The sequence below is a fragment of the Pichia membranifaciens genome (genome assembly GCF_001661235.1).
Source record: "Pichia membranifaciens NRRL Y-2026 unplaced genomic scaffold PICMEscaffold_4, whole genome shotgun sequence".
NCBI classification, from domain to species: Eukaryota; Fungi; Ascomycota; class Pichiomycetes; order Pichiales; family Pichiaceae; genus Pichia; species Pichia membranifaciens.
The window spans coordinates 284715-311175 of record NW_017566985.1 but is presented as its reverse complement, the minus strand read 5'-3'; the positions used below and the strand labels follow the sequence as shown (position 1 = coordinate 311175).

The following is a 26461-nucleotide window of genomic DNA, read 5'->3' as shown; positions in this document are numbered from 1 at the left end:
AGTTTATGATAGACAACCTATAAAGGAATGAAAATATACGAAGCAGATGGAGAGAAACACAAAATGGGTAGAGGGGGAAGAAGATGACAAGATGAGAAAAATCATCAGAAGAAGCAGAAAACAAACAATAGGAAGAAGAGGAGAGAAAAAAAAAAGGAAGTAGCGGAGAACTAAAGGTAGTATATATATGAAAAAGAGTAATGAGTGGGAAAAGAATAGATTAAAGTAGAGAAGTAAGATGACAAGATGGGTTGGAGTATGGGCATAAGGCGTTAGTGGTGATTGTAAACTGATTGCTCATCGTCAGGGTTTGCCACACGTAGAACCTTTTTAGCGTAATCCGTTGCATCTGCCAAACTTCCGTCACTTAATCTTCTTCTGCCCAACATTATCTTGTCGGCTTCATTATCTTCGTCACTTGCAAAAGGATTGGAGCCATCTGCGTTGGATTTGAGGGCTTCTTCATAGGCAATGTCATCTGCAATGATGGATTCGTCGTCATCTGCGTACCGAGAGAATATCTGGCGGCGTAGAAGGAACAATAAGGCCGCTAGTATCACGAGGAACCCCAGAACGCCTCCGACGACACCACCAATGATGGCCCCCTTGTTGACAGAGGCGGATTTTGAGTTTGCTGAGTTTTCTGACGCAGAGGGAGATTGTGTGACGTAGACGACGGAGGTGACTGTTGCAGAGGAGTTCTCTAGCAGGGTGGTCATCAAAGAGGTGTACTTTTCATTTGTAGTTTGGGACGGTGGCGCGGAGGACGATGGCGAGACTGATGTCGTTATTGGGGAGGAGGATGCGGAGGAGGAAGCGGAGGAGACGGTGGTGGATGGAGAGAGAGAGGAGGATGCTGGAGTGGAGGAAGAGGAAGAGGAAGAGGGGGACGAGGAGGAGGAGGACGTGGATGCGGTGGACGAGGATGCCGAGGAGGAGGAAGAAGAGGGCGACTCGGACGAGGCGGCGGAGGAGGAGGACGCAGCGTTCGAGTAGGAGCTCAGGTCGACGCCGGCTTGTGCCATCACGACGAACGCAGAGGAGCCGCCGCAGTTTTCCGCCGGGTAGCCCACGCAGGCGACGGAGCAGGCGTTTGATCCGTCGACGGAGCTCGGGTACGACGAGCCGCAGTAGCACTCGTTGCCCTGCGTCATGGCGAAGAAGTCGTAGCTGGAGCAGGCGCTGCTGCACTTGTCCGACGACTGGTAGATGTTGGTGCCCTGGGACACGTAGGACGACGGCACCGAGCCGAAACAGCCGACTCTCTGGCCCGTGGCGTCTGCGCCGTGTATGTGTGAGAGCAGGGACACGAGGGTGGGTATAAGGAACGTGGTTCTCATTCTGGCTGTGCAGCTGTGAGTGTTGGTGTCTTGTGTGAACGAGCGGATAGAACGAGCAGGGGTTCTTATCGGAGACTGTGTGTGTGCGACAGGTGTGCTATGCGGCGCAGGACACACGCATGCAGGGTGTTGGTTGTGTTGTGTGTGTGCAGAGACTGGTGACCCGACCGGACGTCTTGATCGCTGAGAAGCCTATGTGTGGCCTGGCAAGGTGTCTGTGCAGAGCGTTTGGCGGATGCAGGGGGTCTGGAGAACCGGTGCTGAGTGCTGTGCGTCTGTGATGCGATCCAGCAGCAACAGAGACTCTTTTCCACCTCCGACACACCCACCAAACCGCAACGGTGTCGCCACCGACCCTGCAACAAGCTGAAACAGAGCGTCACAAAGTGGTTACAGCACTGGCTGACAGCCTCAGTGCCTGTGTCTGTGCCCTAGCGATCGCTGAGCGCTCAGCGACACGACCGAAAGAAAAAAAAAAAAAACGCCGGAGAGGCCGCCCCCGCCCACACCCCCTCATGCCTTCATCGCCCCGCTTACGTAACACAACAATGCAAAACCACACGCCACGCGCTGCGCGACGTTCACGAGCTTCGTTTTCCAGGGGGGAGCAGCGCAGCGCCAGGCAGGCAGAAGAAAACAAAGGAGCAGCAGCGAGGGCGCGTCGCGTCGCGGTGTCGCGGTGTCGCGCGCGCAAAGGGCCTCTGGGGCGACCGACCGCGGACGGGGGAAAGACGCGGATGCTGACGTAATTCCGCGACAATTTGTGTTTCCGGTCGGCGCGACGGCGAGACGGGGCGGACGGGCGGGCGCGGGCGCGCTGTGGACGCTCAGGTGCTGTAGGCTTTCTGGACCCGCACGCCTTACGTGAGACGGGGACGGCTCTTCACCAAGTGCTGGCTTATCTCCATGCCTGGGTTAGGGTGGAGTGCTGGAGTGCGGTGGCAGTGGTGGACGCTGTGTGGTCGTGTTGTTGCTTCTTCTTGCCCAGCAGCTCCGCTACCGACGCCGACACGTGTGACAGACGTCCTGCCTTTTCCAGAAGCCCGTTGCACCGCTCCAGGCCCGTTCCGACCGTCCGCCCAGCACACCACACAGCAGCCGAGCAGCGCAGCAGACCAGCGCCAGTACCGCCGCCAGTACCGCCGCCAGCACCACCCACCCAGCCACCGCCGCCACCGCCGCCACCGCAGCCATGAACAGCCGCTCAGAAACCGTGCCGGACAACGAAAAAACGGTGTTCGTGCACTTGACGGAGATCAGACAGCGTCTCTCGGTCATCAAGAAGGACCACACGAGGTTCATGGACTCCAAGGAGATCACGGAGATCTACCAGCGCGTGCTCCGGTACACGGACGAGCTCCAGACCATCCGCAACAGCCCCGCCAGCAACATCAACCCCAACAAGGTGGACGTGCTCGTGGACGAGATCTTCCAGCTCCTCTCGCTCTGCTTCGTCACCTGCGGCCTCTCCAACACCGCCCCGGCCACGTACGCCTCGCTGTCCACGGTCCAGCGCTTGCTTGAACACCTCAACGAGTCCTCCATCTACACCCCGCACGACTTGAAACCCATCAAGGACCGCTTGGACGAGATCTCCACCATCATCAGCTCCAACGACTGCTCCAACAACAACACCGAGATCTGCCTCTTGAACAACAAGTTGGACATCTGCTACTCCGAGTACAGCTTCATGATGGACAAGACCTCCAACCTCTCTGCGGACGTCAAGTCCCTCATGGACGACCTCTTGTCCATCAAGTACAAGTTGTTCGAGTTGATCACAGAGAACATCCACGACGACAGCAAGGTCGATCAGCTGACCCGGGACCTCACCAAGTGCCAGATCAAGGCCGAGCAGTTTTTCTCCAACAACGAGAACGAAAAGGGCGCCGGAATCATCAAGGGCTTGATCGACAACTGCTCCAACTACTTGAATGACCTCCATTTGGGAATTGACAGAGTGGACCCCCACTTGACCGCCATATACGAAAAATTGTTGAACTTGAAGTCGATCTTGGAAAACCTCTTCCTGACCAAGAGATGGACCCTGAGAACAACAGATATCTTCAACTACCAGAAACAGTTAGTCGAGATCGACAACTCGAGAGTAAACGGCTACTTCATCAGCAAGGACTACAAGGGCCAATCCGTGTTGCTATATCTTTTGAGATCCTGCTTTGCAATCATCTACAAGCTACTGGAATCCTCAGAGCCAGTTTCCGAGTCCCTACAACCAATCCATAACCAATTGTCCACCATCAGAAGATGTCTTTTGGATTTGAAGAGAATGGGCGGAATCTCCTCCATCAGAGAACTCTATCCCTACCAACTCAAGTTGGACTCCATAGACAACATGAAGGTGGACGGCAAGTTTATGATCAAAGGTCAAATCCCAGAAGGTCAAGCTACAGTGACAGCCCTCTTGGCAGAATGTTTCGACATTGTTCATGAACTGAAAATCGAGTACTACGACCGGGACGAAGAGCTGGAGGCAAGAGACGATAGAGAAAAGCCAAAGTTTAGCGTCATTGGAACAAAGGCCTCCCAGGACACGAATTACGACTACAACCATGCAGATGAAGACCAGCACGATCATGCTCACGATCACGGCCATGACAGCAACAGTGGTAACCCTCCCCGTAGTAAAACAGAAGACTTGGGAACCTTGGACTATAACGACTCCGAAGATAATTTGGCAAGTTATGCAAACAGCATAAACGAAGATAGTGGATTAGAAGATGCCGATTAACCTCATTAACTTTCCTTTGCCCAATTTTCCAACTCTTCTATGTTTCATCTGCCTTTACATAAATACTTCTTGTTTTTATTTGTTTCCTGTTTGCCTGTTCAAAAGAACCATTATTTGCTATTCTTCTATCCGTTTACTCTGGTGATGTTTATATAAAATTGAGTTTTCCTTTTTTTTATTTCTTAGTTTTCTTATTCTTCTATTACTTTTCCGTCTTCTTCACCAACCTATACTTCTTCCCATCATTTATTTATCTCCATTCTCTCCTCACACTTAATTTATAAACTTTATATATCAGTATATAATATGTATGCCTCTCTATCCATTTATTATACAATATTTGAATGATTATACAAAGTCTGTCGTCCGCTTAATAAGCTCAAAGAAATCCCGAAATTCACCCGCAACAAGCTCTTCACAACTATTTTTCTGCTCTTCGGACTTGACACACTCAATGGCCCATTCCAAAAGCTTGACCGACTCAACATCTTCAGCCAGCTGAATATTTTTTTCGTTCCTTCCAGCCTCGTGCAACATTTTGGCAAATTGTAGGTTGTCAAAATTGGGAAGACTTTTGGGAAGAAACTTCCACTTATCTTCCCCCGAAGCCCTTATCGCAAGATCAAAAGACCCCCATCGCTTACCTATTCTCCATGCATCTTGATATCTAGTCAAATAGCTGTTCACCTTACATAGCTTTTGAACTGCTATGCGAACCAAACCAGCATTGGATGCAATACGGCGTCCTTCAAATTCCAGCTTGTAGAACTCCACGTCTTTCTTCCTCTGTGGGGGCAACCTTTTCTTCAAAAGTTTTTCACCAGTGTCCATATCGACATTCTCCATAATAAGTGCACGCATCAAAAACAAAAGATAGTCAAACGGTATCAAAGACTTCAGCTTACCAAACAAAAATGATCTTACCTGGACAATTTTCACCTTATCCTGAATTTCTTGCAGCTGTTCCGGGTTGCATTTGCTGTCATCAACTAACAAAACCATCGGTAAGTGCTCTTGTATCGTACGCTGCTCCAGCATGAGTTTGAGGGAGCTTGACAACTTGTTTTCACTACAGAAAATATATCCAGTTTCCACTTGTCCGTTGGTTTCATAGAGAACTCGAAATCCGACATACCGAAATTCGCTTTCACTAACTGGCTTTGCAGGTAGTCTCCTTCTGTTAATTTGAGGAGAACGATATTTGCAACCTTCATCTGCCAAGGCATCTCCTAAAGTTTTAAGATAATACTGGTCATTCATAGACTTCCATCGCAATCTATTGAACCTATCTACAATGTGCCTATTTTTCAGGAATTGTTTATCGTATATTGCCATCATTCCTAAAGCCTGTATGAAGTTCGGCTCCATGTTCCAGATTTGATCAGATGGATGTATCATGCTCTTTCTCCGATGAAGAGCTCTCCACTCTTCAAGAATAATATCTTGATATTTGATATCTCGTTCACATATCACAACTTTATCGCTATTTGCTATAGTCCTAATTGAAGAACATACAAAAACACATCCCGACTGTGATTCATGATCTCCCAGCAAGCCTGCTTCACCAAATGTTTCACTCAATTTCTGAACTTGTCTGTTTAATGGATAAGGCAGTATGTGCAGATCAGGATTCGGCAACGTCGAAGCAACTGAGGTCTGTTTGAAAAGAATGCTATCAAACTTTTCCCAATCATAGTTACGTGTGAAAAGATAGATATCTTTGAGGAAATCTTTTTTTATCTGTCCCTGTTGCTTCACGTGCAGCTGATCACCAAACGAATAAATGTGAACTTTTTTTTTCTGGAAGGTATGTTCACCATTATTTGCCATGAAATAGCTCACCAACCCAAAGCTTTTACCTATAGATAGATGGTTTGAGGTTTGGCGTACAAAATCACTAATACCGAAATATTGTTTTCTCCAAAATCTAAAAACTTCCCTATTCTTCTCATCACTATCTCGGTTCACATGAAACTCCCATTCACTTCTTGGAGTTACGTTTCCAAAAAAGTCATACTTAAATATATCAAAATCCCAGTATTCAATTCCATAATTTCTCAAATCAATCAATCGTTGTGGATGTGCCACATAGTCTTGTTTAGTCTTCACATGAGTTGCTTTCCTCTTGTGTTGCCCTTGCCCATTGATGGTTAATGTGGAGTTGCTTTTAGCACTATCAGCGTTATAGAAGGAATCGACTACCCAATTCCTGTTCTTTTGGCTTGCCCAGCTTTTCGATTGGTCAGATTCATTTATATTGTAACTTTGAAATGAAGGTGTATACTCACTTGAGCGAGCAAGTTCAAATTCTTCAGAATGAATCCATGATTCAATGAATGCCAAACCATACCTACGGGGTATCGTTGCATACTTGGCATCAATCAAATCTATATCCCCTTGATTAAGAACAAACAATTTGCGTACAATGTCGTATATCTTCCTCTTATGAGATTCGTGGCAGTCAAAATGTGGGTTTGTCATTGACAGAATCACCACATTATGAATACAGTCCAATATAATTCGCATGGACCCGGGACACCATTTGTATGTGCAGAACAAATACTTTTCATAGATGTAACGTCGGTTATCATGCGAACTGTCTGCTAGTACCTTTTCAGTCTCCAATTCTGGCTGTTCAGCACACTCCGGTGTTTCATGAGTTGGAGAATTTTCGCCCAGTTCATGACGAAAGCCTAGACCAGCATCAAGCTCTACTGGCGTAGTATCTGGTACATAAGAGTAACCCCTTCTGTAGCTATTGCCCATCTCAACCTTGTCTTTGTCAACAGACAAGTAGGACCATTCAGTTCCCGGTGGATTATCGAATTCGGGTTTTATAACAAATGAATGATTGTATATGCTTCTCCGTTCCAGTTCCACATCTGCAACTCCTGGGCTATTTGCGGCACCAAAAGAGTGCTCTGGTTGTGACTTGTAATATAACTTATACGAAGAAAACTTTTTATTTTCAACATCCTTTAGCCCGCTCAATCGTCGAATAAGAAGGGCATTGCCCTGACACGATTTGAGGAAAGGGTAGATGTGTGCAAAATCCTCAAATGTAAAAATGTAGTTAATTCCAGTTTCAAGGGAAGTAGCTATACGTGAATATCTTCCAATGAAGCCCATACCATACACCGAATTTGCTAAACTGTCCCAGATATCATCGGGCGAATTCAATCCTTCATATTGCTCAATGTCTAACTGATTGAGTAGCATAAAATCATTCTTGAGCTGTTTTTGAATCTTCTCTCTATTGGGTCCTGTTTCATTGTCGATTCCAATGTCGAATGTGTGGAGATCAGGATAATTTTTGTTGATGTATTCTAGATAAGCTGCGTAGTTCACGTGTATGTGCGATTTACTGTCACCAGTTTTGTCTGGAAACCTTAGTTGCTTTAACTTTCCATTTCTTTCGTTAACAGGCACTTCCAAGACCTTCTTCTTGTGGATTTCGTCCATATCTCATCGCATAGGAGTTTTTCTGCTTTCTCTTCTCTCAATACCAGCCTTTTGGTTAGCCCGATACGATAACAGTTAAAAGAACCGACTCATGCAGAGCTTGACAGGATTGATTTTCCCCAGCGCGGCTCCCTTTGTACTTTTTTTTTCATCCCGGCAACTTCAAATTGGTGTCGAAAGAGACTAAGGGCATGAAGAGGAATTGGAGATTGGAAATAGAGGAAAAAGTTTGGTTACAGCTGCCTTTGCATTAGAAAGAGGTATTTTATATAGAGCCCACTCAATAAACTGTGCTACACTTTTGACAGAATTAAAAAGCAGTTGACTTTCACTCGCCTCATTTGCATACTCCATTAAGATTCAAAAAGACATCAGCTTTCACAAGCGGAGAGAAGACTGACTCAGCACAATAATTACAGACATTTGAACTACCGTATACCCCTTAATGTCTAGGATTTTTGACAATCTTCCTTCGTCTCTAAACTCGTCCAAGGATATTTCTCATAAGTTGGCTTATGAGTGGTCGTTCTGGCAACACTTCAGACCGACCAGCGTACCTTCAGTACCAGAAGAAGGTAACACAACCACCGTTGAAGAGAACAGCCATCATTCCGAAATTGAATCTAGTCTATACACAGAAACAGACGCGGAGAAAGAAAGCACGCTGAATAAAAGCATGGAGACAACTTCGGAAGCAGATGGTGAAGCGGAAAAGAATGAAAATGCTGACATGCGTGCAGCTCAATACATTGAAGGAACAACTCTACTAACTTTTCCAAAAGTTTACTCTAGAGACGCCGAAATGGAGCAGACGGATACAATTGACACGGTTGAACAATTTTGGCAATCCTTCTGTAATCTGAAAAGCATCAACGACGTGCCTATCGATACCGAGTACTTTTTTTTCAAGAAGGGTATCAAACCCCTATGGGAAGATGAATTCAACAAGAAAGGCGGCAGGTGGTCATTTAGCTTCAGTAATAGCCATTTGAAATACAGGAAAAACCTCCTGTGTGCTTTCTGGGAAATGTTGCTCGTCAGACTGATTGGAGGGAAGTTTCTTTCGGCAGATCTTGAGCTTCCTTTAAACGACAAAACCCTCGACAACAAGGAATTTAAGGAAATTCAAAGCAAGATGCACATGTCCAACGCCGAGTTAAACAAACTGGTTTTGGATGATATTGCTGGCATTGTAGTCAGTGTTAGAAGTAAGAAGATCATATTGAGCATATGGAATACCCATTTGAGTTATGAGAAGTTCAAAAAGGACAATGACATCTCTGGATCAGTTAAAAACGAAGAATATAACCATTTTTTTAGGGAACGTTTAAATCCAAAGACAAAGCATATATATGAAGAAATCGGGCTGACTACGTATCAATTCAGACAACTCATTTATGAGGCCGTTTCACAGATTTTCAGCGAAGCTATTGAATTAGTCAAGACCAAGGATAGTGCCCAAGATCTACAGAAGATATATAAGCAGAAACTTTTCAAATACACCCCTCACTTCGTTGATGGATACTCTGTGAATACGAAAAAGACCAAATACAAGTCAAAGAGAACATCTAATGACTGGGACTCGTATAAGAATATGCAGGGGAACAACTATGGTGGTGACAAGGCTAGTTATGGTGATGCCGAAAGATTTAGCAGTTTGGGTAAATTGAGAAAGAAGGTTGAGTTCACCGACGAAGGGTTGATGGTGGAAGAATTGAATGTTTTGAGCTTCAAACAGAAATGGAACAGAAGACGTCGACCTGCTATGAAGTCTAGAGGATCTGAAAATAGCGACGGATTTGACCATCACAGCAGCATTAACGGTGACGAAGCCGACAATTTCTGAACGAAAAATAATGTAATGTAAACTAGATGCAAAAGACTCTCAAATAATTTTATAATTCTCTTATTGTTCTTAGTTTTTGGTTTTCGATTTTCCTTGTTTTATATTTATAATTTTTTTAATATTTATTAGATAAATAAGATAAATAAATAGTTGTGGGGTTACGGGTCATGAACAGTTTCATAACCGTGGAAGAATAAATGAAGAATATACACCTGGAATGAGAAGTTTTGTGCTAGAAGCAATAATTAGAACTTGACGGTAGAAATTGCGTGGTCGTCACCACCAACTAAACCGAGTGTCTTTGGAGTTAAGTAATCTCTCTTTTTGACATATGGGGCACCCACTTTCTCAGCATCCAAGTCGGATCTGTCTTTTTCTAAATGTTGTTGCATAATGACCATCTTGTAGGTTTCTAACTTGTGTCTTCTGCATTCGACGTAATCACCAATGAATGCCTTACATTCATCGTTACTCTTGGTGTTTTCGTTGGTCATACATTCGAGAGCCTTTTGGAAAGTACCGAAACACTTGTTTGGACCGCCGACTCTGCTCACCTGTTGAATAGCCATGATTTTAGGTGTGTTGTGTTGTGTTGTGGTGTGTTGCTCTCTGACGTGGTCTTCTACAGTGAATTCTAGAACTGCTGCAGCTCATCCTGCGAAACGCACTCAAATCGTCATCAGGAAGGGACGCACAGGAAAGTTGGCGAGAGGGGAAAAAAGGTTGAGCAAGTACGCACCCGTACACCGTGCAGTTTGTGCTCGATCATGAAACGGAAAGCAGCAAAAGCAAAAATAGAGGGAAAAGACATTGAAGGTGTGAGAGGAAGACATAATAAGGTCAGAGAAAAGCTATTCCAAAAGTTTAGTTGCATAGCAAGAAAAAGAAACAGCTATGGATTCAATGGCAAATGCAACTTTTGAGGAAGGGGTTCGAGAAAAACACAAAAATGGGGTGAATAAATCAATTGAAAAGTCTAGAGGACGTACAAGGGAAAGACTGTTCTCATCTCACCACTGGTCGGGTCCACCAACAAATGCGATATATATGGAAGAGGCGATTGCGACACCGACAATTATACGGAACACGTTAACTCCTGAGCAGATAGAAGCGTATGTGATTCTAGTTCGGATCGAAGAAATTTGCAATATTATTAGTTCGGGGAATTATGTTCCCAAGGACGAAAGATTACGTTCCCCATCACCGCCGCCCGTGTATGATGCTAGTGGCCGAAGAAAGAACACCAGGGAGGTCAGGTATAAAAGAAAATACGAGAACGAAAGATGTTTTCTTGTGGAAAGGGCACTGAAACTAATACCCGGCTTTAAAACTCCAGATTGGTACAACCCAAGGCCAACGACGATTGTTGAAAAGCTCTACATTAAGACCAAGGAATATCCACAAATTAACTTTATTGGATTGTTGATTGGGCCCAGAGGTAATACGTTAAACAAGCTCCAGGAGGATTCTGGAGCTAGAATTGGTATTCGCGGTAAAGGGTCTGTGAAGGAAGGTAAGAACACCATGAATATATCGCCAGAATTGAACAATTTGCAGGATCAGCTACACTGCTTAATCACCGCTGATTCAGTTGAGAAAGTTGAGAAGGCGAAAAAACTATGTCAACAAGTGATGGACAAAGCGATTTTTTCGCCTGCCGGCCAAAATGATCTGAAGAGAGATCAATTGCGTGAACTTGCAAAATTGAATGGTACGTTTCGTGACGATACTGAGCGTGCATGCCCAGTCTGTGGGGAAATGGGACATAACAGAAATACTTGTCCGAATAAAAATAGGACTAACTTCGTCAATAGCTTAGTTTGCTCGAAATGTGGGAATGTTGGCCATTTGGAGAAGGATTGTAAAATCCAGTCCAAGGCTGATGATCACATGGATCAAGAGTTTGCTGATTTCATGAATGAGCTTAATGAAGATGCAGAGGGTACTGGTAATGATGGTGGAATTTCTAGTAAGGATGGTGATTTCAAGGACAGAGTTCCATTACATCAACCTCACATGATACCGACAAAGCCATCATTACAGAATAATGATAACTTCACATCCAACAACAACAAACGCTTTTCAGAACACTCTCATTATGATAGTTATGATGGCTATGGTGGTGGGGCTGATGGAGCAGGTGGGGCAAACGGATACAAGAGGCAGCATCATGGAGATGCATATTCCAGCCAAGGGATCAGTGGATACAGACAAGGCTACGGACATCAGTACACACAATCTTACGGCGGAGATAGATACGGACAGGATCAACAATACCAATACAGACAATCTTATGGTAGCCGCTATGGTTATGGCCAGCAACAGGACCACCAGCATCATTCACATGGCAAGCAGTACGACACACAGCCTCCATCTTATTCGAGTTCGATCAACCCATTTGATAAGCAATCTCGTGCTACGCACCCAAGACAACAGCTTCCTCCACCTCCACCCACTTCTAGTTCCGCTACTATTGTTAGCACCACTAATTACGCACCCGCAAGTACAACTGGAGGAGCATTAAGTGTGGGATTACAAGCCCCCCCGGGATTAAAGAACCGGTCTAGTGTTTTCTCGCCACCGCCACCGCCGCCACCTCCTGGTGGTGGTTCCAACTCCAAAACGGGAACCTCATTACGAAAACAAGTTCCACCACCGCCTCCGCCACCACCAGCCGCATAGATGGATTTTTATAATATGTTTTGATTAAACTATCTTTATGTAGATTATGATAAACTGGTGACTGCGTGAAAAAAGCTGTTATGGTTTTTATAAAAAATACAGAAAAGTTTTGATCTGAAAACTAGGAAAAAAGTAGAAAGCACAAAGGATGTAAAAGTAAAGTTGAAAATAAAAGAGTAAAAGTGGAAATAGGAGTGAAAAGGAAAAGTAAAGAAGAAAATATGGCAGTGGGAGAAAGTAAATAAAGCTGAGTAAAATGAGTAAAAGGGAGAACTGGGAAAAAAAAAGGGGTAAATAGATTTATATATGATATGTAGTAAATATAACAGTAGAAATTTTGGTTAATTTCTTTTTATTTTCCAAACTGATTATTATGATGATTTAGTTATGACTATGAGACGAACGAAGGATTGATTGCATGACTTGCTTTTTATTTTGAATGCTAGAGTATTTGATTATTCGAATAAACAGCAAATACTTTTTTTATTACAATAGACACATCTGTCAGAACCGTCGATTTTGACACACTTAATCTTCTTGAACCTGCATGTTTTGCATGATGTCTTTTTCGATGACTTTCTTTCCTTTTCTAATTCCTTCTCCTTTTCCTTTTCCTTATCCTTAAGTTCTGTTGACTTTGGAGGTTTCAAGGATTCATTAAATTTCCCAAACTGAGGTTGAAATTGAGGCTGAGTTTGAGGTTGAGACTCATGCTTCACCATGTCCAATGAAGATGAGTCACGAAGATGAGGGGTGTAAATTAGAGCCCGATCAACGGCCATGCCATTCGGCACCGCTAGATGTGGGGCAGAAGGGGAAGAAGAGGTGGTCTGCAGGATGGCAGCTGCATTGGATGAGGAGGAAAGGATGTTGTTATTCAGCACTGCCGGTGTTGGTGAAGGAGTAGGTAAAGCAGACGAAATAGATTTAGAGGCGGAGATAAACGAAGAATCGCCAGGAACTTCGAGCTTGACAGAAATTTGGGAATTGCTTGGCAAAGAGGTATTATCTTGGCCCGATGCCGAAAAAGAGCAGGTTTGGGAGGACGGGAACGTTGATGTTGGGATTGAAGCAGATGAGGATGCTGCAGATGAAGGTGGAGAAGCCGGTATGCTTGTTGAAGGAGATGGCAAGACCGAGGAATCAGCCGTTGGGGTTGCACTCGTGAAAGGGAAAGTGTTAGGAGTACCGTTCATCTTCTCGGTTTTGTTGAATTTGATTATATCGTTTCTGGTGAAACCCTTTGAGAAGCAACACTTCAGCTTTTTGGACATGCAAGCGGAGCAGGGCTTGAATTGCAAATAGTTGAACGATGTCAGCTTGTTGTTGAGGGCATGCTCTTCGTCCTTGATGATTTTGTAGTACTGGTAGCCGGATTTAGGGTTGATGGAGATGAAGTCGCAATGGGCTATATGAGAATTGATGACTTTTGGCTTGACGTTTTCAGCGAGATTGATCGTATCCAGCGCTGACAGTATGAAAATCTCGGAGTCACACTTGATTTTACGAGAGCGGCAACAATCACACGAAGGTCCGGATCTCTGTCTCTTTGTGTGGGTGGAAGGAGACGCCAATTTGATTGCTAGAGGGTTAGGAGCGGCACCATATGTTGATGCAGCCGACGGCTGCTGTTGTTGGCTGAGGTCTGCAGATCGAGGTGGAACATGCTTTTGGTGTGGTTGGTGAAGATTCGCCTTTGGGCCCTTGGTGGAGATGGAATTTTTTCGGTTGGACTTTTTGTTTGCTTTTTTCAACTGCTGGCCGCTCTGGCTCTGGAGTTTCGAGAGCTCTGAGACGGAGGCCAGAGAGGACGACGATGAGGATGAGGAGGAGGATGAAGAGGACGACGCGGATGAACACGAGGAGTTAAGCTCTTTCTCTGCCTGGTTGCAAAGGTACTCCAAATTGAACGAGGAGGACAGCTTTCTCTTTTTCTCATTGGAGGAGATGGTGGACGGCAGAAACGAATCCAGGTCCACGGAGGTTGCTGTTTGGATCAGCACGTCGAGTTTAGACGGTTTCTTTGCTACCGATGCCGGTGCCTGCGGCGGGTTTGCCTGAGCGCCACTGCGCTGCTGCTGCGATGGCGCAGCTGGCGGGCCCAGCGGCTGCGGCTGGTCTGCCGTGCCGTTCTGCTGGCGGTACGGGTAGTAGTGGTTCATGTCTAGTGTGGAGGTGGGCACGTTGTTGTTCATGCTGAGGGAGTAGCACACCAAGTCCGAGCTGAAGTTGAACGTCATGGCTGGCCGGAGACGGAGAGGGGGTCACGTGCGCGGGGTGAGTGTTCGGAAGTGCTTTTCCGAGCGTGGAAAAACGGGTGGTGTGGGAAAAATCAGTGGAAAAACTCGAGGAGAAGCAGACGAAAAGGGAGAAAGGGCGGAGTTGGCGATTTCTGTGTGTGCGAGTTTTTCTGAGCCAGTGGAGGAGAAATGGGGAATGGGGAGGGTGTGAGAAGTGGGTGAGAAAATGTGTGTGACTTGTCGGAGTAGCTGAAAAGGGGGTGGAGACGGTGCTGGCGAAGGGGCGTGTTGCTGTAGCAGTGTCGGGGTGGGCGTGCAGAGGCGCCGGTAAGTGTAGGGAGGCCTGTGGCGAAGGAGAGGGAGAGTCGGTGTGTCGGGGGGGCGGAGTTTGAGCTCGGCCGGTGGTGGTGAGTGCTGGACTTTAGGATCCGGGCTGTAGCAGAGCCTTGGGTGTGTTGCGGGTGGGGGTCCTGGACGGAGTGTAGTGGTGGAGGAGCAGGAGAGAGAAGGAGGAGGACGAAGGAAGACGGAGAGGGGCGACAAGAAGAGCGAAGAGGCGGAGCACGGAGGCGGACGGGAGAGCAGGAGAAACGGAAGGAAGAAGCAGAGAACGGAGCGGACGACTGGAGTGGAATGGAGCTGGAGTAGAGCTTCAACAGTTGCTGGAGTCGAAGCCGTGGAGAATCCGTTGGCGGTGCGGGTTGGGAAAAAAAGGCACGGAGATCGGTGTTGCGGCCTGGCGGGCTCGCTGCTGGCAGGCGTTTTTTCTTTTCCTTTCTTTTTGCGGGTACGGGGGGCGGCAGGCGGAGGCGGGGCGTTGGCCCCGAAAGCGGCGGCCCCGTTCCTCGACCCTGCCTGTGGGCAGGACCCCTGCCTTGGACAGGTTCCGGGGCCACATCGAAGGCGACACCGGGGGCCACATGACTCCGCCTGGGCTCGGCCACGGCGCCGGCACCGCCACCCGGTGCGTGTTGGGCGTGCCGAGCGTGCTCCGGTGCGCTGAGCAGCGCAGAGCGGCACCGCACAGTCCGGCGCAGTGCCCGGCGGCGTCTCCGGCGCCCGGCGCCACAGCGGGAGACGGAGCGAGGGCGAGGGCGAGAGCGAGAAGCAGGGCTGTGCGGGGAGCTACGCGGACGAGCGAAGGAAGCGGGTGCGGGCGACGGGGAAAAAGAAAGGAGCGGACGTGGCCGGGGTGGGGAGAGGCCGGAGTGCTGAGGGGAGGCGGAGGGGAGAGGGAAACGCCGGGGGCTGAGCACACGGATGTGTGGGTGCCAGCCTCGAAGGCCGACCAGACGTGTGGTGGAGCAGAAAGCGCAAGCTGCAGCACGGCAGGCAGGCACGGCAGGCACGCCCCACGCAGCACGCTGGGCCGGTCGCCTCCCGGCCGGACTAGGTCTCGGAGTTTGCAGCCTTCTACCGCCCCGCCGGCTGCGCCAGCGCCTCGGGACGCGGGTCCCGCAGCCGCCTGGTCGCCGGATCGCCTCCCCGCGCGCCAGTTCGCGCGAGCAGCACAGCGCAGCGCAGCGGCCCACGCGCTGCGCAACGCCCTGTTCCGCCCTGGGGCCCGGACTCGCTATCGCAGGCGCTCCGGCGCTGGCGCACACGGCTGCGGCCGCGACGGCGGCGGCGGCGGCCGTTAGAGCAAGTTGTTGTTTCGAGCACGCTGTTCACACCCATCGATCTACCTATCTACATACGCTCCTGCCCAGCTACACTGCAGTCTCCTTCAGATACGCGTCGTGCAGCTTCTTCTGCTGCTGCTGCTGCTTCACGAGTTTCTTGCGGGCGCTCTTGCTCACCTCCTCGCCGTCGGCCAAGTGCGTCGGAACTCCGTCCGCGTCCCATTGGCTGTACACGTGCTCCAGGCCCGGGCCTCGGAACATCTCCAGCGGCGACACCTTGGCGCGCTCCAGGCGCTCGCGCTCCTTGGCGGCGGCAGCGCGGGCCTGCTCGGCCTTCTTGAGCTGCCTGGCGGCGTGGGCAGCAGCCTTGTCCCGCTGCTGCTTGAGGAGCTCGGCCTGCTCCTTCTCGTTCAAAAACTTGATCAAGGCGCCCTGGCCGTCGCTGCGGTCGTCCAAGGCCACACCCAGCTCAAGCAGGTCCTCGTCTCGGAGCCGGTCGCAGCTGTCGAGCAGCGTGCGGCTGTCGAGCCCGCCCTCGATGCTCAGCTTCCGCACCTGGTCCCGGAACTTGCTCAACACCTTGACGAACGGCATCCCGACCTCCTCGACGCTGCCGGCGGCAGCGCCGGCGCCGCCGGCGCTGGCCCCGCTGCCGCGCACGTCCTTCCACCCGAGGCCGTCCTCCCTCACGTCAAACCCGAAAACCTTGAGCATCCTCGTCATGTACTTGACGATCTCCACTAGCAGGTCGATCTTGAGCTCGTGGCCGCCCACCTCATTCATGTAGATGTTCGTGCTGTTCACAAGCTCCATCATGGCGCGGATGGCCTGCGGCACCGCCAGGTTGTCGCACAAGGCCGCGTGGACGTCTGCCTTGCTGCCGCCGAAGTCCTTGAAGAGCTTTTTCTCCAGCGGCCCAAACTTCTTGCTGATGATCTCCCCGCCGTCGAGCTTCTCCTCGTTGTCCCGCTTCAACGCCCGGATCTTGCCGAAAAACTTGTCCAGCGTCGACTCCACGGAGTTGCTCTCGTTCAACAACGTCTCCTTGAAATCGAGCGGGTTGTTCCACTGCACCAACGCAAAACACAACCTCAACTGTCTCGAGGTGTACTTGCTCAAGGCCTCGTCGATCGTGATGAAGTTCTTCAACGACTTGGACATCTTCTGGCCCTCGATGTGCAAGTGGCCCGTGTGCAAAAAGTAGTTCACCCACTGCTGGCAGTCGAAATGCGCCTCGCTTTGGGCCATCTCGTTGTCGTGATGTGGGAACGCCAAATCAATGCCTCCAGAGTGGATGTCCATCTTGTCTCCAACAAAGTCAGACCCCATCACCGAACACTCGATGTGCCACCCGGGCCTACCTTGGCCCCACGGAGAGTCCCAGAACGGCTCACCGGCCTTCGAGGACTTCCATAGCGCAAAATCAGAAGCATTGAGCTTGCTGTCAATAGAAGCCTGGTTTGTCAACGAACCCTCACCGTCTTCTAGCAACGCCATATCGCCCTTGGACCACGGCTGACACTTGGCATATTGGTGGTTAGCACTGCCGTCGAACTTACCGGTGTTGAAGTAGACAGACCCATCAGACGTCGCATACGCATACCCCCTCTGCACAATCTCCTCAACAAAGGACACAATCTCAGGAATATACTCGCTGACACGCGTGACCACAGTAGGCTCTAACACGTTCAACTTTCGCATGTCCAAGTCGTACTGTCTCTCCCAGTAAGAGGAGCACTTTCTGAATATGCTTGGATCCGTAACCGTTGAACCCAGCTCCGCATCCAATACAGGAACAATCACATCTTTCACCTTGCTTACAAACTCATCAAACTGAACTGTTTGCGGGTTTTCAATCACCTCTAATGCGGCAAGGACGGCTTTGACATGCATTGGGAATTTGGGCTTACTCAGTCCAATCTCCTTCAAATCTAAAGTTTCAACCCATGGCTTGAACTCACTCTCGACATTTTTTCCCGTAAATTCAGACAGGTTTTTCGAAACATATGCTTGAAGTGACGACTTGGATTTGGTGATCAGGTCTTCTGAGACCTTTTTTTCGAATTTTTGCACATACTCATCAAATAGATATTCTTGTCTTGCCTTCAAGATGATCTTGTCATCGATGTCAGTAACATTTTGAATAAACGTCACGTCGTAATTGAAGTAATCTTGCATCACCCTTCTGTTGATGTCAATACTGACATAGTTCCTTGCGTGGCCCATATGCGAGGAGTTGTACACCGTTGGACCACAGGAATACCACTTGATCTTACCTGGTTCATTCGGAACAAACTCAACTTTATTATGGGTAAGAGTGTTGTATAATTTCAAAACAGGGTATCCGACTGGGACCTTTGTCTCTGGTTTAAACCATTTTGTAGCTGTGTAACTTGTATTGCTTTCAGACATGTATCGTTGAAGTACTTTCTTGTTGTCCACCGCTTTTCTTGAAAAATATGTAGGTCTGCGAAGCTTGATAAGACTGATAGACTTCAACATAAACTGGCGTTTCTTAGCAAAAAGTAGAATAGAAGGAACAAAAATACAATAAGATTTTCCCGTCGAAAAGAAAAACATCATTTTCCTCATCCAAGAGTCCACCCAGAACATGTTGTCTTCGACTTTGACTCACTCACAAGGCATTGAAAAAAAAAGTGGAGCGGTGCACGGATTGCCATCCTCTGTCTAATCTTATCCCATGTTCTTATTCAACTTCAATCTTTTACAGTCTTCCCAGACCATATGATAATACCCTTACTATCATACCAGCTATTGAACACGTTTTATGCTGTGACATGAGGTTAATTTGATCCTGGAACGGTTCTGAAAGGCAAATTAGTGGAAAAATTTTAAAATATTTCACATTCCCAAAAACTTCTCATTTAGATTGTATAATCACTTGGTCTTTTTAAGTAGACTGTTGTAAGTATAATCCCATGTAGCTATTACTATCTGTTTTTCCCATCTGAATTGCTAATCGGTAATCTAACATTCAGTTTGAGGCCTTACTTCCTGAATTTGGGTGAAAATTCCCTTCCCGTTTTAACGCGTAACCCTATTTTCCGACTAAGCATGTATCTGACACGCTGGACTCCTAATGCTCATTCATTTTTTATTGATCTTTTCTGAGTACTGCAACTAAGGGAACTTCATTTTCAGAAATGTCATGCATATACAAACTTTCCATATCAGGAATACGATCTTTCTCAGATGAGACCCAGGAAACAATTCAGTTCAGCAAACCGTTAACTCTTATCGTTGGCACAAACGGCTCTGGTAAGACCACCATAATCGAGTGCCTCAGATACGCCACTACCAATGAGTTGCCCCCAAATACCAAAAATGGTGCTTCATTTATCAATGATCCAAATTTACACAGTTCTAATGAGACGAAGGCTCAGATCAAATTGGCTTTTCAAAATACAAGAAAAGTCAATATGATCCTCAGCAAAAGTTTGATGGCGATCAAGAACCCGAGAACTCAGCAGATCAGCTTCAAGACCAAAGAAAATCAACTTATGGCTATACATCATGGTGAAAAACAGACAATCAGCTCAAAGGTGGCTGATATTGAAAATTTAATACCACACCATCTCGGAGTTTCCAAGGCGATTCTAAACTATGTAACCTTTTGTCATCAGGATGAAAGTTTATGGCCCATCAGTGAGTCTGCGGTGTTAAAGAAAAAGTTCGATGAAATTTTTGATTCCAGTAAGTTTATAAAGATTTTAGATTCAATAAAACTGATAACCAAGGAAATCAACACAGACGTCAAGTTGATAAACAACAACGTAGAACATTTGAAAAATGACAGAACAAGAGCTCAAAATAAAAGGCAATCGATCAAAGTTCTACAGACACATATTAACAACAATAAGACAGAAATGCAGTTGCTTCAAGAACATGTAGATGAGGTAACACTGAAGCTTCAACAGTTATACACTTCTAATCAAGATTACGAAAGAACGATCTCCAAAATGGAATCGCTCGAACAGGATAGAAGAAATATGCAGAAAAATATTGAAGGCATCAAACTTACTACTGAAATCATTCACAAACCCAAGGAAGTTTTGTTATCCGAGTTGAATAATTTTACGAATGTTCTTGCTCAACAGACAAATGAATGTTTATCGCTGCAAAACACCATTGAGTCCAAACAAAATAGTTTATCGGCGACTCGAGATAGCCTTAACAAGTTATTGATGAAAAGTGGTAATTTAGAAGCACTTCACAACAAGCACCTAGCTAACATACAAAAACGAAAGAAACTTATTGAAGAGTTCACCCCGCAATTAGATAACGTTGATCCTTCCGAATTTGATTCAAGCTTAGAGGAGAAAATCAGAAACTTGACAAGTAAAAAGCAAGAGAGGGAACAAAAATATACTGCATTGTTGAGTGAGATTTCTGCACAATATGATAAAGCAAAGTTTTCCTTTACAAAGGAAACTCAGCATTTGGAATACATGAAAAAAGATTCCCAAAATTTACGGAATAAAATTCAAGAACTTGAGTCACGATATGAGAGTATTGCAGGTAATCAATCTAAACTTGATACATACCGGGCCAGCTTATCATTAAAGGAAGAGTCGTTTACTAAAATTAAAGCCCTCAATGAAATTAGTACCATCAGTCAACAGATAGATATTGAGGGAAAAAAACTCACGCTACTTGAGGTAGAACTTGAAGAAAACCAACATAAAATGCAGCTCACAAGACGTAATAACGAGCTTATATCAAAAGTTCAGGTTTTGAAAGAAATGAACGGAAACTCAAGTAGAGAAATGGAGATTCTTTATCAAAATATTTCTAAAGTGGTGCCTACGATCGTAGATTATCCAAAAACTCAACTGTTTGAGAAATACAAAGAAGAGTTGATTAACCTTGAGAGGCAACTAAACAGAAGCAGAGCTGAGCTAGAGACGAAAAAATTTAAGAAATCGAAACTGAAAATGACTCACGACAATAACGTTGCTACTGATAGTGCCATGACTTTGGAGGTCAATAAGCTTGAAGATAAATTTAATGAACTGAAGGTAGTTTACAAAAACGTGTATGGCGATAGTTTGAATCTAACAGAATTTGACTTAATTATAGCAAATGTTGAAAATGACTATAATGAAGAGTTTGAAGATTTTAAGGATATTCAATTTTTGCTGGCATTCAATACGAGAGCCATCAAAAGTGCAGAAAAAAAGCATGTGTGCTATTTATGCCGACGTAAGTTTGATGATGACGATCCACACCAACAAGAGCAGCTACCCAAATTCATTGAACTTTTACAGAATAGAAACAATGAATTGTCACAAAAAGTGGGAGTGGAAAAATCTATTAACCGGAAAGAGTCTCTTCTAAACATGTTGAGAGAATTTAGGACTAGTGCTTTGCGATTGTCAGAATTGCAGGATAAGCTTATTCCGGATCTTCAAAAAAATATTCTGGAAAATAACGACATGTTAAAAAACTTTGATGATGAGATTGAGAATGCTGAACTTGACAGCTCTGAGCAGAAAACACAATTTAACAAACTTAAAGGTGTTGAGCAAGATGTTGCTACTTTTGAGAGACTCAGTAGTGGAATCACCGAAAGGAAAGAACAAATGGGTAGGTTAAACGAAATTTTAACAGAACAAGGAATGTCAACTAGTACCGAAGAGCTTGAAAGCATCAACAAGGATCTTTACTCTCAGCTGAAAAATACCAGAAGCTCCATTGAATCTTTGAGGTTGGACAGAGACATGAAGCAGAAAAGAAACAACCAACTGGAAAATGAAATTAATCAGCTAAAGCTATCGATAAATGACTTGGAGCTGAAATCTTTGGACAAAATCAATATTGAGAAGGCAATCAAGGAAATGAAAGATCAGTTGTCCGAACTTGAACAAAATATAGTTCTCTGCAAATCTAAAATTGAAGAGTTTGACACCAATGTGAAGAAGTTAGAGAACGATCTCGAAATTCAGAGAAAAATCCGGAACGATGAAATCAATGATTTAATGAAAGCTATACAGCAATTTGATGATATAAAAAAGAATTTCGCCAAGATTGATGAGGATATGAAGGATTATGAGGAGAACGGGGTTTTTGATCAGTATGAAAGGTGTAAAGCTGACATCTCCAATCTCAAATCTACAATCGAAATGTATCAAAGATCAATTGACGAAAAACAGAAAGATTTAAAAAGACTTGAATCTTTTGTTTCTGACTCTTCTCATCAAGAACGTAATATCCGATCGAATATCAACTTGTTAAATTTTGAAGACGATCTCATTTCTATCGAAAATAGGATTGGGCAACTTGATACAAAACAGGCCCAAGCTCAAAGATCTGAATATTTGAAACAGACGTCGCTACTACAAGAAACACAGAAAGACTATCAGAAAGAGTTTGCTACAAAATTAGGAGAGACTACACAGCTTGAAAGGCAAATGAAGGAAGCATATTCCGAGATAAATAGAGATTACAGAGATGTTGATAAAAAGTACACAAGTGAGTATGCGAAGCTACAGACCAAATTAGCAATGGCCACAGACTTGACAACTTTGTACAAAGCAACAGATAATGGAGTTATGGAATTCCATCAAACTCAAATGCAAAAGATTAACAACATCATCGATGAATTGTGGAAAAAGACTTATACTGGTAATGATGTTGAGACAATAAAGATCAAAGCTGACCCGATTGCCGTTAAAAAGAAGAGCGAGACTTCTGCTACAAACAACAGGTCGTACAACTATCGTGTTGTTATGATCAAGAACGGGACTGAGTTGGATATGAGAGGTAGGTGTTCTGCCGGTCAAAGAGTTCTCGCCTCGATCATTATACGGATTGCTCTAGCTGAGTGCTTTTGTTTAAACTTCGGAATGATTGCTCTAGATGAGCCGACAACGAACTTGGATGATGAGAATATTGAGAGTTTGGCGAAGGCTTTGCACGCTATTATTGAAGAGCGTTCAGTGCAGCGGAATTTCCAGTTGATTATAATTACACACGATGAGAAGTTCTTGAGGTGTATGAATGCTGTTGACTTTACAGATCACTATTATAAGGTGATAAGAGATGAAAGGCTTAACTCGACAATTAATAAGGTCAGTATTGCCACAGTGACAGAGTGATCTTAACGAATGACTATGTAAAGTATAAATATGTGAGATATAATCGTAAATTACAGGTTGCTCTTCATTTCAACTTCATTGCTCTTGCTCTTGTTCACTTTGAGAAGCATATTTCTTGATTTTTTCATCACCGTTACCTTGTTTCCAAAGCCACAAAGAGTCAATGGCGTAATTTTTCACAGAAAGATTTTTCTCCTTATCAGATGCATACATTTGCAACAGATCGATAATTTTGAGTTTTATGATAAGTTTCCAACACTCAATTTCAAACATCCCCTCCTCACCTGTCTCGTTGATTTTCTCATCGTCGCCGATCTCATGGACTTGGTACTGTAGTGTCCCGAGCTTGTATAGCAGTCTGCCTAACGTCCTGCAAGCTATACAGACCTGGCCGGGGAAGGTCGATCTTAGGTAGTGGGCCAACTCTGGAATGGTGTAGCCTGGCAACTCTGGATTTTGTGCATGGTTGTATAGCCCCTGATTCTCGTTGATATACTGGCCAATGTTTTCGCTCGTGATCAAATCTGCCTTGAAATCGAAACGGACGGATTCGAGAGAGTCGTACGAAATGACGGGTGGTATGTCGCCCGGGGAATCAGACTTCATCCACTCCAGCTGCTTGGGATTCCTGGGGAGGTCTGGGAAGTACTTCTCGTGTAGCTTTTCGTTGAACTGGGGGTCGTTGATGTCGAGCACCTCATATGGCTGTGTCGGCTGCGGGAAGTGGACACCGGAGGAGGACGAGGGGTCTGCCAGCTCGTCGTTGGGGGATCGTTTTAGTCGGACGGCATCTTCTATCGGTACCGGTGCGTCGTCATCGACAGCTACACGGCTGGCTCCATTAGCAACGGCAGGACGAAGGTTTGCGTCCTCCGACACCTCCTCAAAATCCTCCCACTCGCCATCAGAATCGGACGGAGAGCTGTGCCTCACCTTCTCCTTCTGGTCCAAGTAGATGACCTTCGCCTCCTTGCTGAACCTTATTCTCTTCGTCTTTTCTTTTCTTGCTTCGTTTTCACCATCGTCAGCTGCATCGCCCTCCAGGGTACTGTTGTGGGGGGTCGTCAGCGGCGTCTTCAACGCAGATTTGAGAGAGGTGTTGGAAGTGCTGCGCTTCTCTTCTCCACGCTGAAACTGCTGCCGAGACTGTCTGTCCAGCTCGTGCTCGCCGCCGACCCACGTGCCCATCGACCCCTCAACGGGCTCGTACAACGGGTCTTTGGTTTCCGCCGCCGGTTCAGACCCCGCAGCGGGCGGTGGCCCGTACTTGTGCACAGACCGCCGCATCAACATCTGCAACACCTTCGGGTCGAGGTTGTCAAGCAACTCCTGCTTTGCGTCCTCCCGCTCCGCCACCGACATGTGTGCAAGAATCTCGATGTTTTCCTGGTGGATCTGCTCGACCTCGGAAAGCCCCGAGTAGTCCAGCTTCCGGTCGCCCTTGCTCTTGAAATGCTTCAACCCCGTGTCCGGCGCTGTCGTGTAGATCTTGCCGTCGCTCTCCGGCGCAGCTTCTGCAACACCCCCGGAGCCGACGCTGCCTGACATCGACGACAGCCCTTTCTCCTGCAACCGCTGTCTCCATCTGCTGGGCCTCTTCGCCCGTGCCGTGGGAAACCCTCTCGTGATGCCCGCCTGCCCCGGAGGCGTTGGCCCCACTGGCGCCTCCGGAACCACCGTCTCGTGCTCCACTATTTCGCCCAAAAGATCCATCTGTGCACTGGCTACCTCTCCTGCTGCCGCTGCTACAGCTCTGTCGACTTCTTTTGTTTCTTTCCCTCTTCCTTTGGCCTCTTCTTCCTGCTGAGCCGGCTCAAGCTCTTCTTCATCTGAACCCGTCCGATTCATGTTCTCGCCCCCGGCCTCGCACGTGACGTGCCTGGCCCTCTTTTCCAGCCAGCGCCCCTCACATTACTGAGTCACTCGTTCTGCCGCGGCGGGGTGAATCATGCCGGGACGGCGGCGGGGAAATAAAAAGACGACAAAGTGCCTGTGGAAAGATTTGGAAAGCTCAGCAGATGGAGCAGAAGTCTAAATGGCTGCATCGGACAACGACACAGCATCAGCTATCCTTCCAAGCAGTAATGACGAGAGGATTCTACAGCAGCACCATTGCACAGCTCCCACCGGACCCTATGTTCGGGCTCAAGGCCCGGTACCAGAAAGACCCAAGAGACAAGAAAGTCGACTTGGGCATTGGCGCCTACCGTGACGACAGCGGCAAGCCATGGATCTTGCCGTCTGTGAGGTTGGCAGAGAACTTGGTACAGAACGCGACGGACTACAACCACGAGTACCTCCCGATTGGCGGGTTGCCAGCGTTCACGGCTGCCGCGGCCAAGGTGATCTTGGGCAAGGACTCGCCGGCCATCGCTGAGCACAGAGTCGTGTCCACACAGAGCTTGTCTGGTACGGGTGCTCTCCACCTCGCCGGGGAGTTCTTGAGGGACCACTACAAGTCTGCCGGCGAGACTGCGGGCGAGACTGCGCCACCACTGGTGTACTGCTCCAACCCTACGTGGGGCAACCACTTCCAGGTGTTTGGCATCGTCGGCGTGCCAACGGCCAAGTATCCGTACTGGGACGATGCCAGCAAGTCCCTCGACCTGGAGGGCTTCCTCAAGAGCATCCGCGAGGCTCCGGCGGGCTCCGTGTTTTTGCTCCATGCCACAGCACACAACCCAACGGGTATGGACCCAACTCCTGAACAGTGGAAAAAGATTTTGAAGGCCATTTCGGACCACGGCCACCTGCCGCTCTTCGACTCGGCCTACCAGGGCTTCTCGAGCGGCTCGCTTGAAAAGGACGCCTGGGCCGTCAGAGAGGGTGTCCACAACAAGGAGTACAGCTTCCCCGGTGTCCTCATCTGCCAGTCCTTTGCCAAGAACGTCGGCATGTACGGTGAGAGAGTTGGCGCTGTCCACCTTGTGCTACCCGAGCACGACGCAACCCTCAACAGCGCTATCACCTCGCAGCTGGCCAAGATCGTGCGCTCAGAGATTTCCAATCCACCGGGCTACGGTGCCAAGGTTGTCTCCAAGATCCTTACCACCCCTGAGCTTTACAAGCAGTGGGAACAGGACCTCATCACGATGTCCTCGAGAATCAGCTCCATGAGAGAGCAGCTTGTGCAGGAGCTTGAGAGATTGAACACCCCAGGTTCCTGGCGCCACATCACCCGCCAGCAGGGAATGTTTTCTTTTACCGGCTTGACTCCCCCACAGGTCGCCCAGCTCGAGAAAGACTACGGCATATATCTTCTCCCAAGCGGCAGAGCCAGTATCGCAGGCCTTAACCCATCCAACGTCAACCTCGTGGCCCAGGCCATTGACAAAGTCGTCAGAAACTGAGTCTGCGGCCTATGGGAGCCTCACGAAGATTCCACGAAGATCCTAACCGTTT

At 47.1% G+C, this 26461-nt stretch overlaps 11 protein-coding genes across 11 annotated transcripts; 5 read left to right on the top strand and 6 right to left on the bottom strand.

The window, feature by feature from the left end:
• Positions 1-77: 77 nt before the first annotated feature.
• On the bottom strand, positions 78-1529 carry PICMEDRAFT_142929 (hypothetical protein). Its single transcript, XM_019160312.1, has 3 exons — positions 939-1529; positions 799-875; positions 78-378 (listed from the first exon to the last, which is right to left on the bottom strand). The coding sequence occupies exons 1-3, from the start codon at positions 1338-1340 to the stop codon at positions 273-275; spliced, it is 585 nt and encodes a 194-aa protein (XP_019016755.1). The 5' UTR covers positions 1341-1529; the 3' UTR covers positions 78-272.
• A 1021-nt stretch (positions 1530-2550) lies between these two features.
• On the top strand, positions 2551-3933 carry PICMEDRAFT_27942 (hypothetical protein; the record flags this gene model as incomplete). Its single annotated transcript, XM_019162524.1, has 1 exon — positions 2551-3933. A coding segment is annotated over one exon (1383 nt), but the record flags the coding sequence as incomplete, so codon positions are not given.
• A 504-nt stretch (positions 3934-4437) lies between these two features.
• On the bottom strand, positions 4438-7551 carry PICMEDRAFT_12099 (hypothetical protein; the record flags this gene model as incomplete). The annotated part of the gene is made up of 1 exon (XM_019159880.1): positions 4438-7551. The coding sequence occupies one exon, from the start codon at positions 7549-7551 to the stop codon at positions 4438-4440; it is 3114 nt and encodes a 1037-aa protein (XP_019016753.1).
• A 445-nt stretch (positions 7552-7996) lies between these two features.
• PICMEDRAFT_73155 (hypothetical protein) lies at positions 7997-9397 on the top strand (the record flags this gene model as incomplete). The annotated part of the gene is made up of 1 exon (XM_019164400.1): positions 7997-9397. One exon carries the CDS (start codon positions 7997-7999, stop codon positions 9395-9397), a length of 1401 nt encoding a protein of 466 aa, XP_019016752.1.
• Positions 9398-9474: 77 nt separating this feature from the next.
• Positions 9475-10002, bottom strand: PICMEDRAFT_16934 (hypothetical protein). Its single transcript, XM_019161400.1, has one exon. The coding sequence runs from the start codon at positions 9964-9966 to the stop codon at positions 9643-9645; it is 324 nt and encodes a 107-aa protein (XP_019016751.1). The 5' UTR covers positions 9967-10002; the 3' UTR covers positions 9475-9642.
• A 252-nt stretch (positions 10003-10254) lies between these two features.
• Positions 10255-12404, top strand: PICMEDRAFT_16932 (hypothetical protein). Its single transcript, XM_019161399.1, has one exon. The coding sequence runs from the start codon at positions 10292-10294 to the stop codon at positions 12077-12079; it is 1788 nt and encodes a 595-aa protein (XP_019016750.1). The 5' UTR covers positions 10255-10291; the 3' UTR covers positions 12080-12404.
• A 130-nt stretch (positions 12405-12534) lies between these two features.
• PICMEDRAFT_73152 (hypothetical protein) lies at positions 12535-14319 on the bottom strand (the record flags this gene model as incomplete). Its single annotated transcript, XM_019164399.1, has 1 exon — positions 12535-14319. The coding sequence occupies one exon, from the start codon at positions 14317-14319 to the stop codon at positions 12535-12537; it is 1785 nt and encodes a 594-aa protein (XP_019016749.1).
• Positions 14320-15951: 1632 nt separating this feature from the next.
• PICMEDRAFT_16930 (hypothetical protein) lies at positions 15952-18812 on the bottom strand. Its single transcript, XM_019161398.1, has one exon. The coding sequence runs from the start codon at positions 18552-18554 to the stop codon at positions 16029-16031; it is 2526 nt and encodes an 841-aa protein (XP_019016748.1). The 5' UTR covers positions 18555-18812; the 3' UTR covers positions 15952-16028.
• Positions 18813-19105: 293 nt separating this feature from the next.
• On the top strand, positions 19106-23056 carry PICMEDRAFT_25111 (hypothetical protein; the record flags this gene model as incomplete). Its single annotated transcript, XM_019162381.1, has 3 exons — positions 19106-20223; positions 20272-20620; positions 22313-23056. Coding segments are annotated over 3 exons (2211 nt in total), but the record flags the coding sequence as incomplete, so codon positions are not given.
• Positions 23057-23134: 78 nt separating this feature from the next.
• Positions 23135-24907, bottom strand: PICMEDRAFT_12092 (hypothetical protein; the record flags this gene model as incomplete). Its single annotated transcript, XM_019159879.1, has 1 exon — positions 23135-24907. The coding sequence occupies one exon, from the start codon at positions 24905-24907 to the stop codon at positions 23135-23137; it is 1773 nt and encodes a 590-aa protein (XP_019016746.1).
• A 236-nt stretch (positions 24908-25143) lies between these two features.
• PICMEDRAFT_73148 (hypothetical protein) lies at positions 25144-26409 on the top strand (the record flags this gene model as incomplete). The annotated part of the gene is made up of 1 exon (XM_019164398.1): positions 25144-26409. One exon carries the CDS (start codon positions 25144-25146, stop codon positions 26407-26409), a length of 1266 nt encoding a protein of 421 aa, XP_019016745.1.
• Between the last annotated feature and the right edge of the window lie 52 nt (positions 26410-26461).

What these genes read in the sequence shown, in the direction of transcription:
- PICMEDRAFT_16934 (XM_019161400.1), bottom strand. Translation starts at nt 9,966, where the DNA reads ATGGCTATTCAACAGGTGAGCAGAGTCGGCGGTCCAAACAAGTGTTTC.
- PICMEDRAFT_142929 (XM_019160312.1), bottom strand. Translation starts at nt 1,340, where the DNA reads ATGAGAACCACGTTCCTTATACCCACCCTCGTGTCCCTGCTCTCACAC. An exon ending in CCGAGTCGCCCTCTTCTTCC is followed by an intron (nt 876 to 938) that starts TCCTCCTCGGCA and finishes CCCTCTTCCTCT; the next exon opens with TCCTCTTCCTCCACTCCAGC. An exon ending in GCTTCCTCCTCCGCATCCTC is followed by an intron (nt 379 to 798) that starts CTCCCCAATAAC and finishes AATGTTGGGCAG; the next exon opens with AAGAAGATTAAGTGACGGAA.
- PICMEDRAFT_16932 (XM_019161399.1), top strand. Translation starts at nt 10,292, where the DNA reads ATGGATTCAATGGCAAATGCAACTTTTGAGGAAGGGGTTCGAGAAAAA.
- PICMEDRAFT_16930 (XM_019161398.1), bottom strand. Translation starts at nt 18,554, where the DNA reads ATGTTCTGGGTGGACTCTTGGATGAGGAAAATGATGTTTTTCTTTTCG.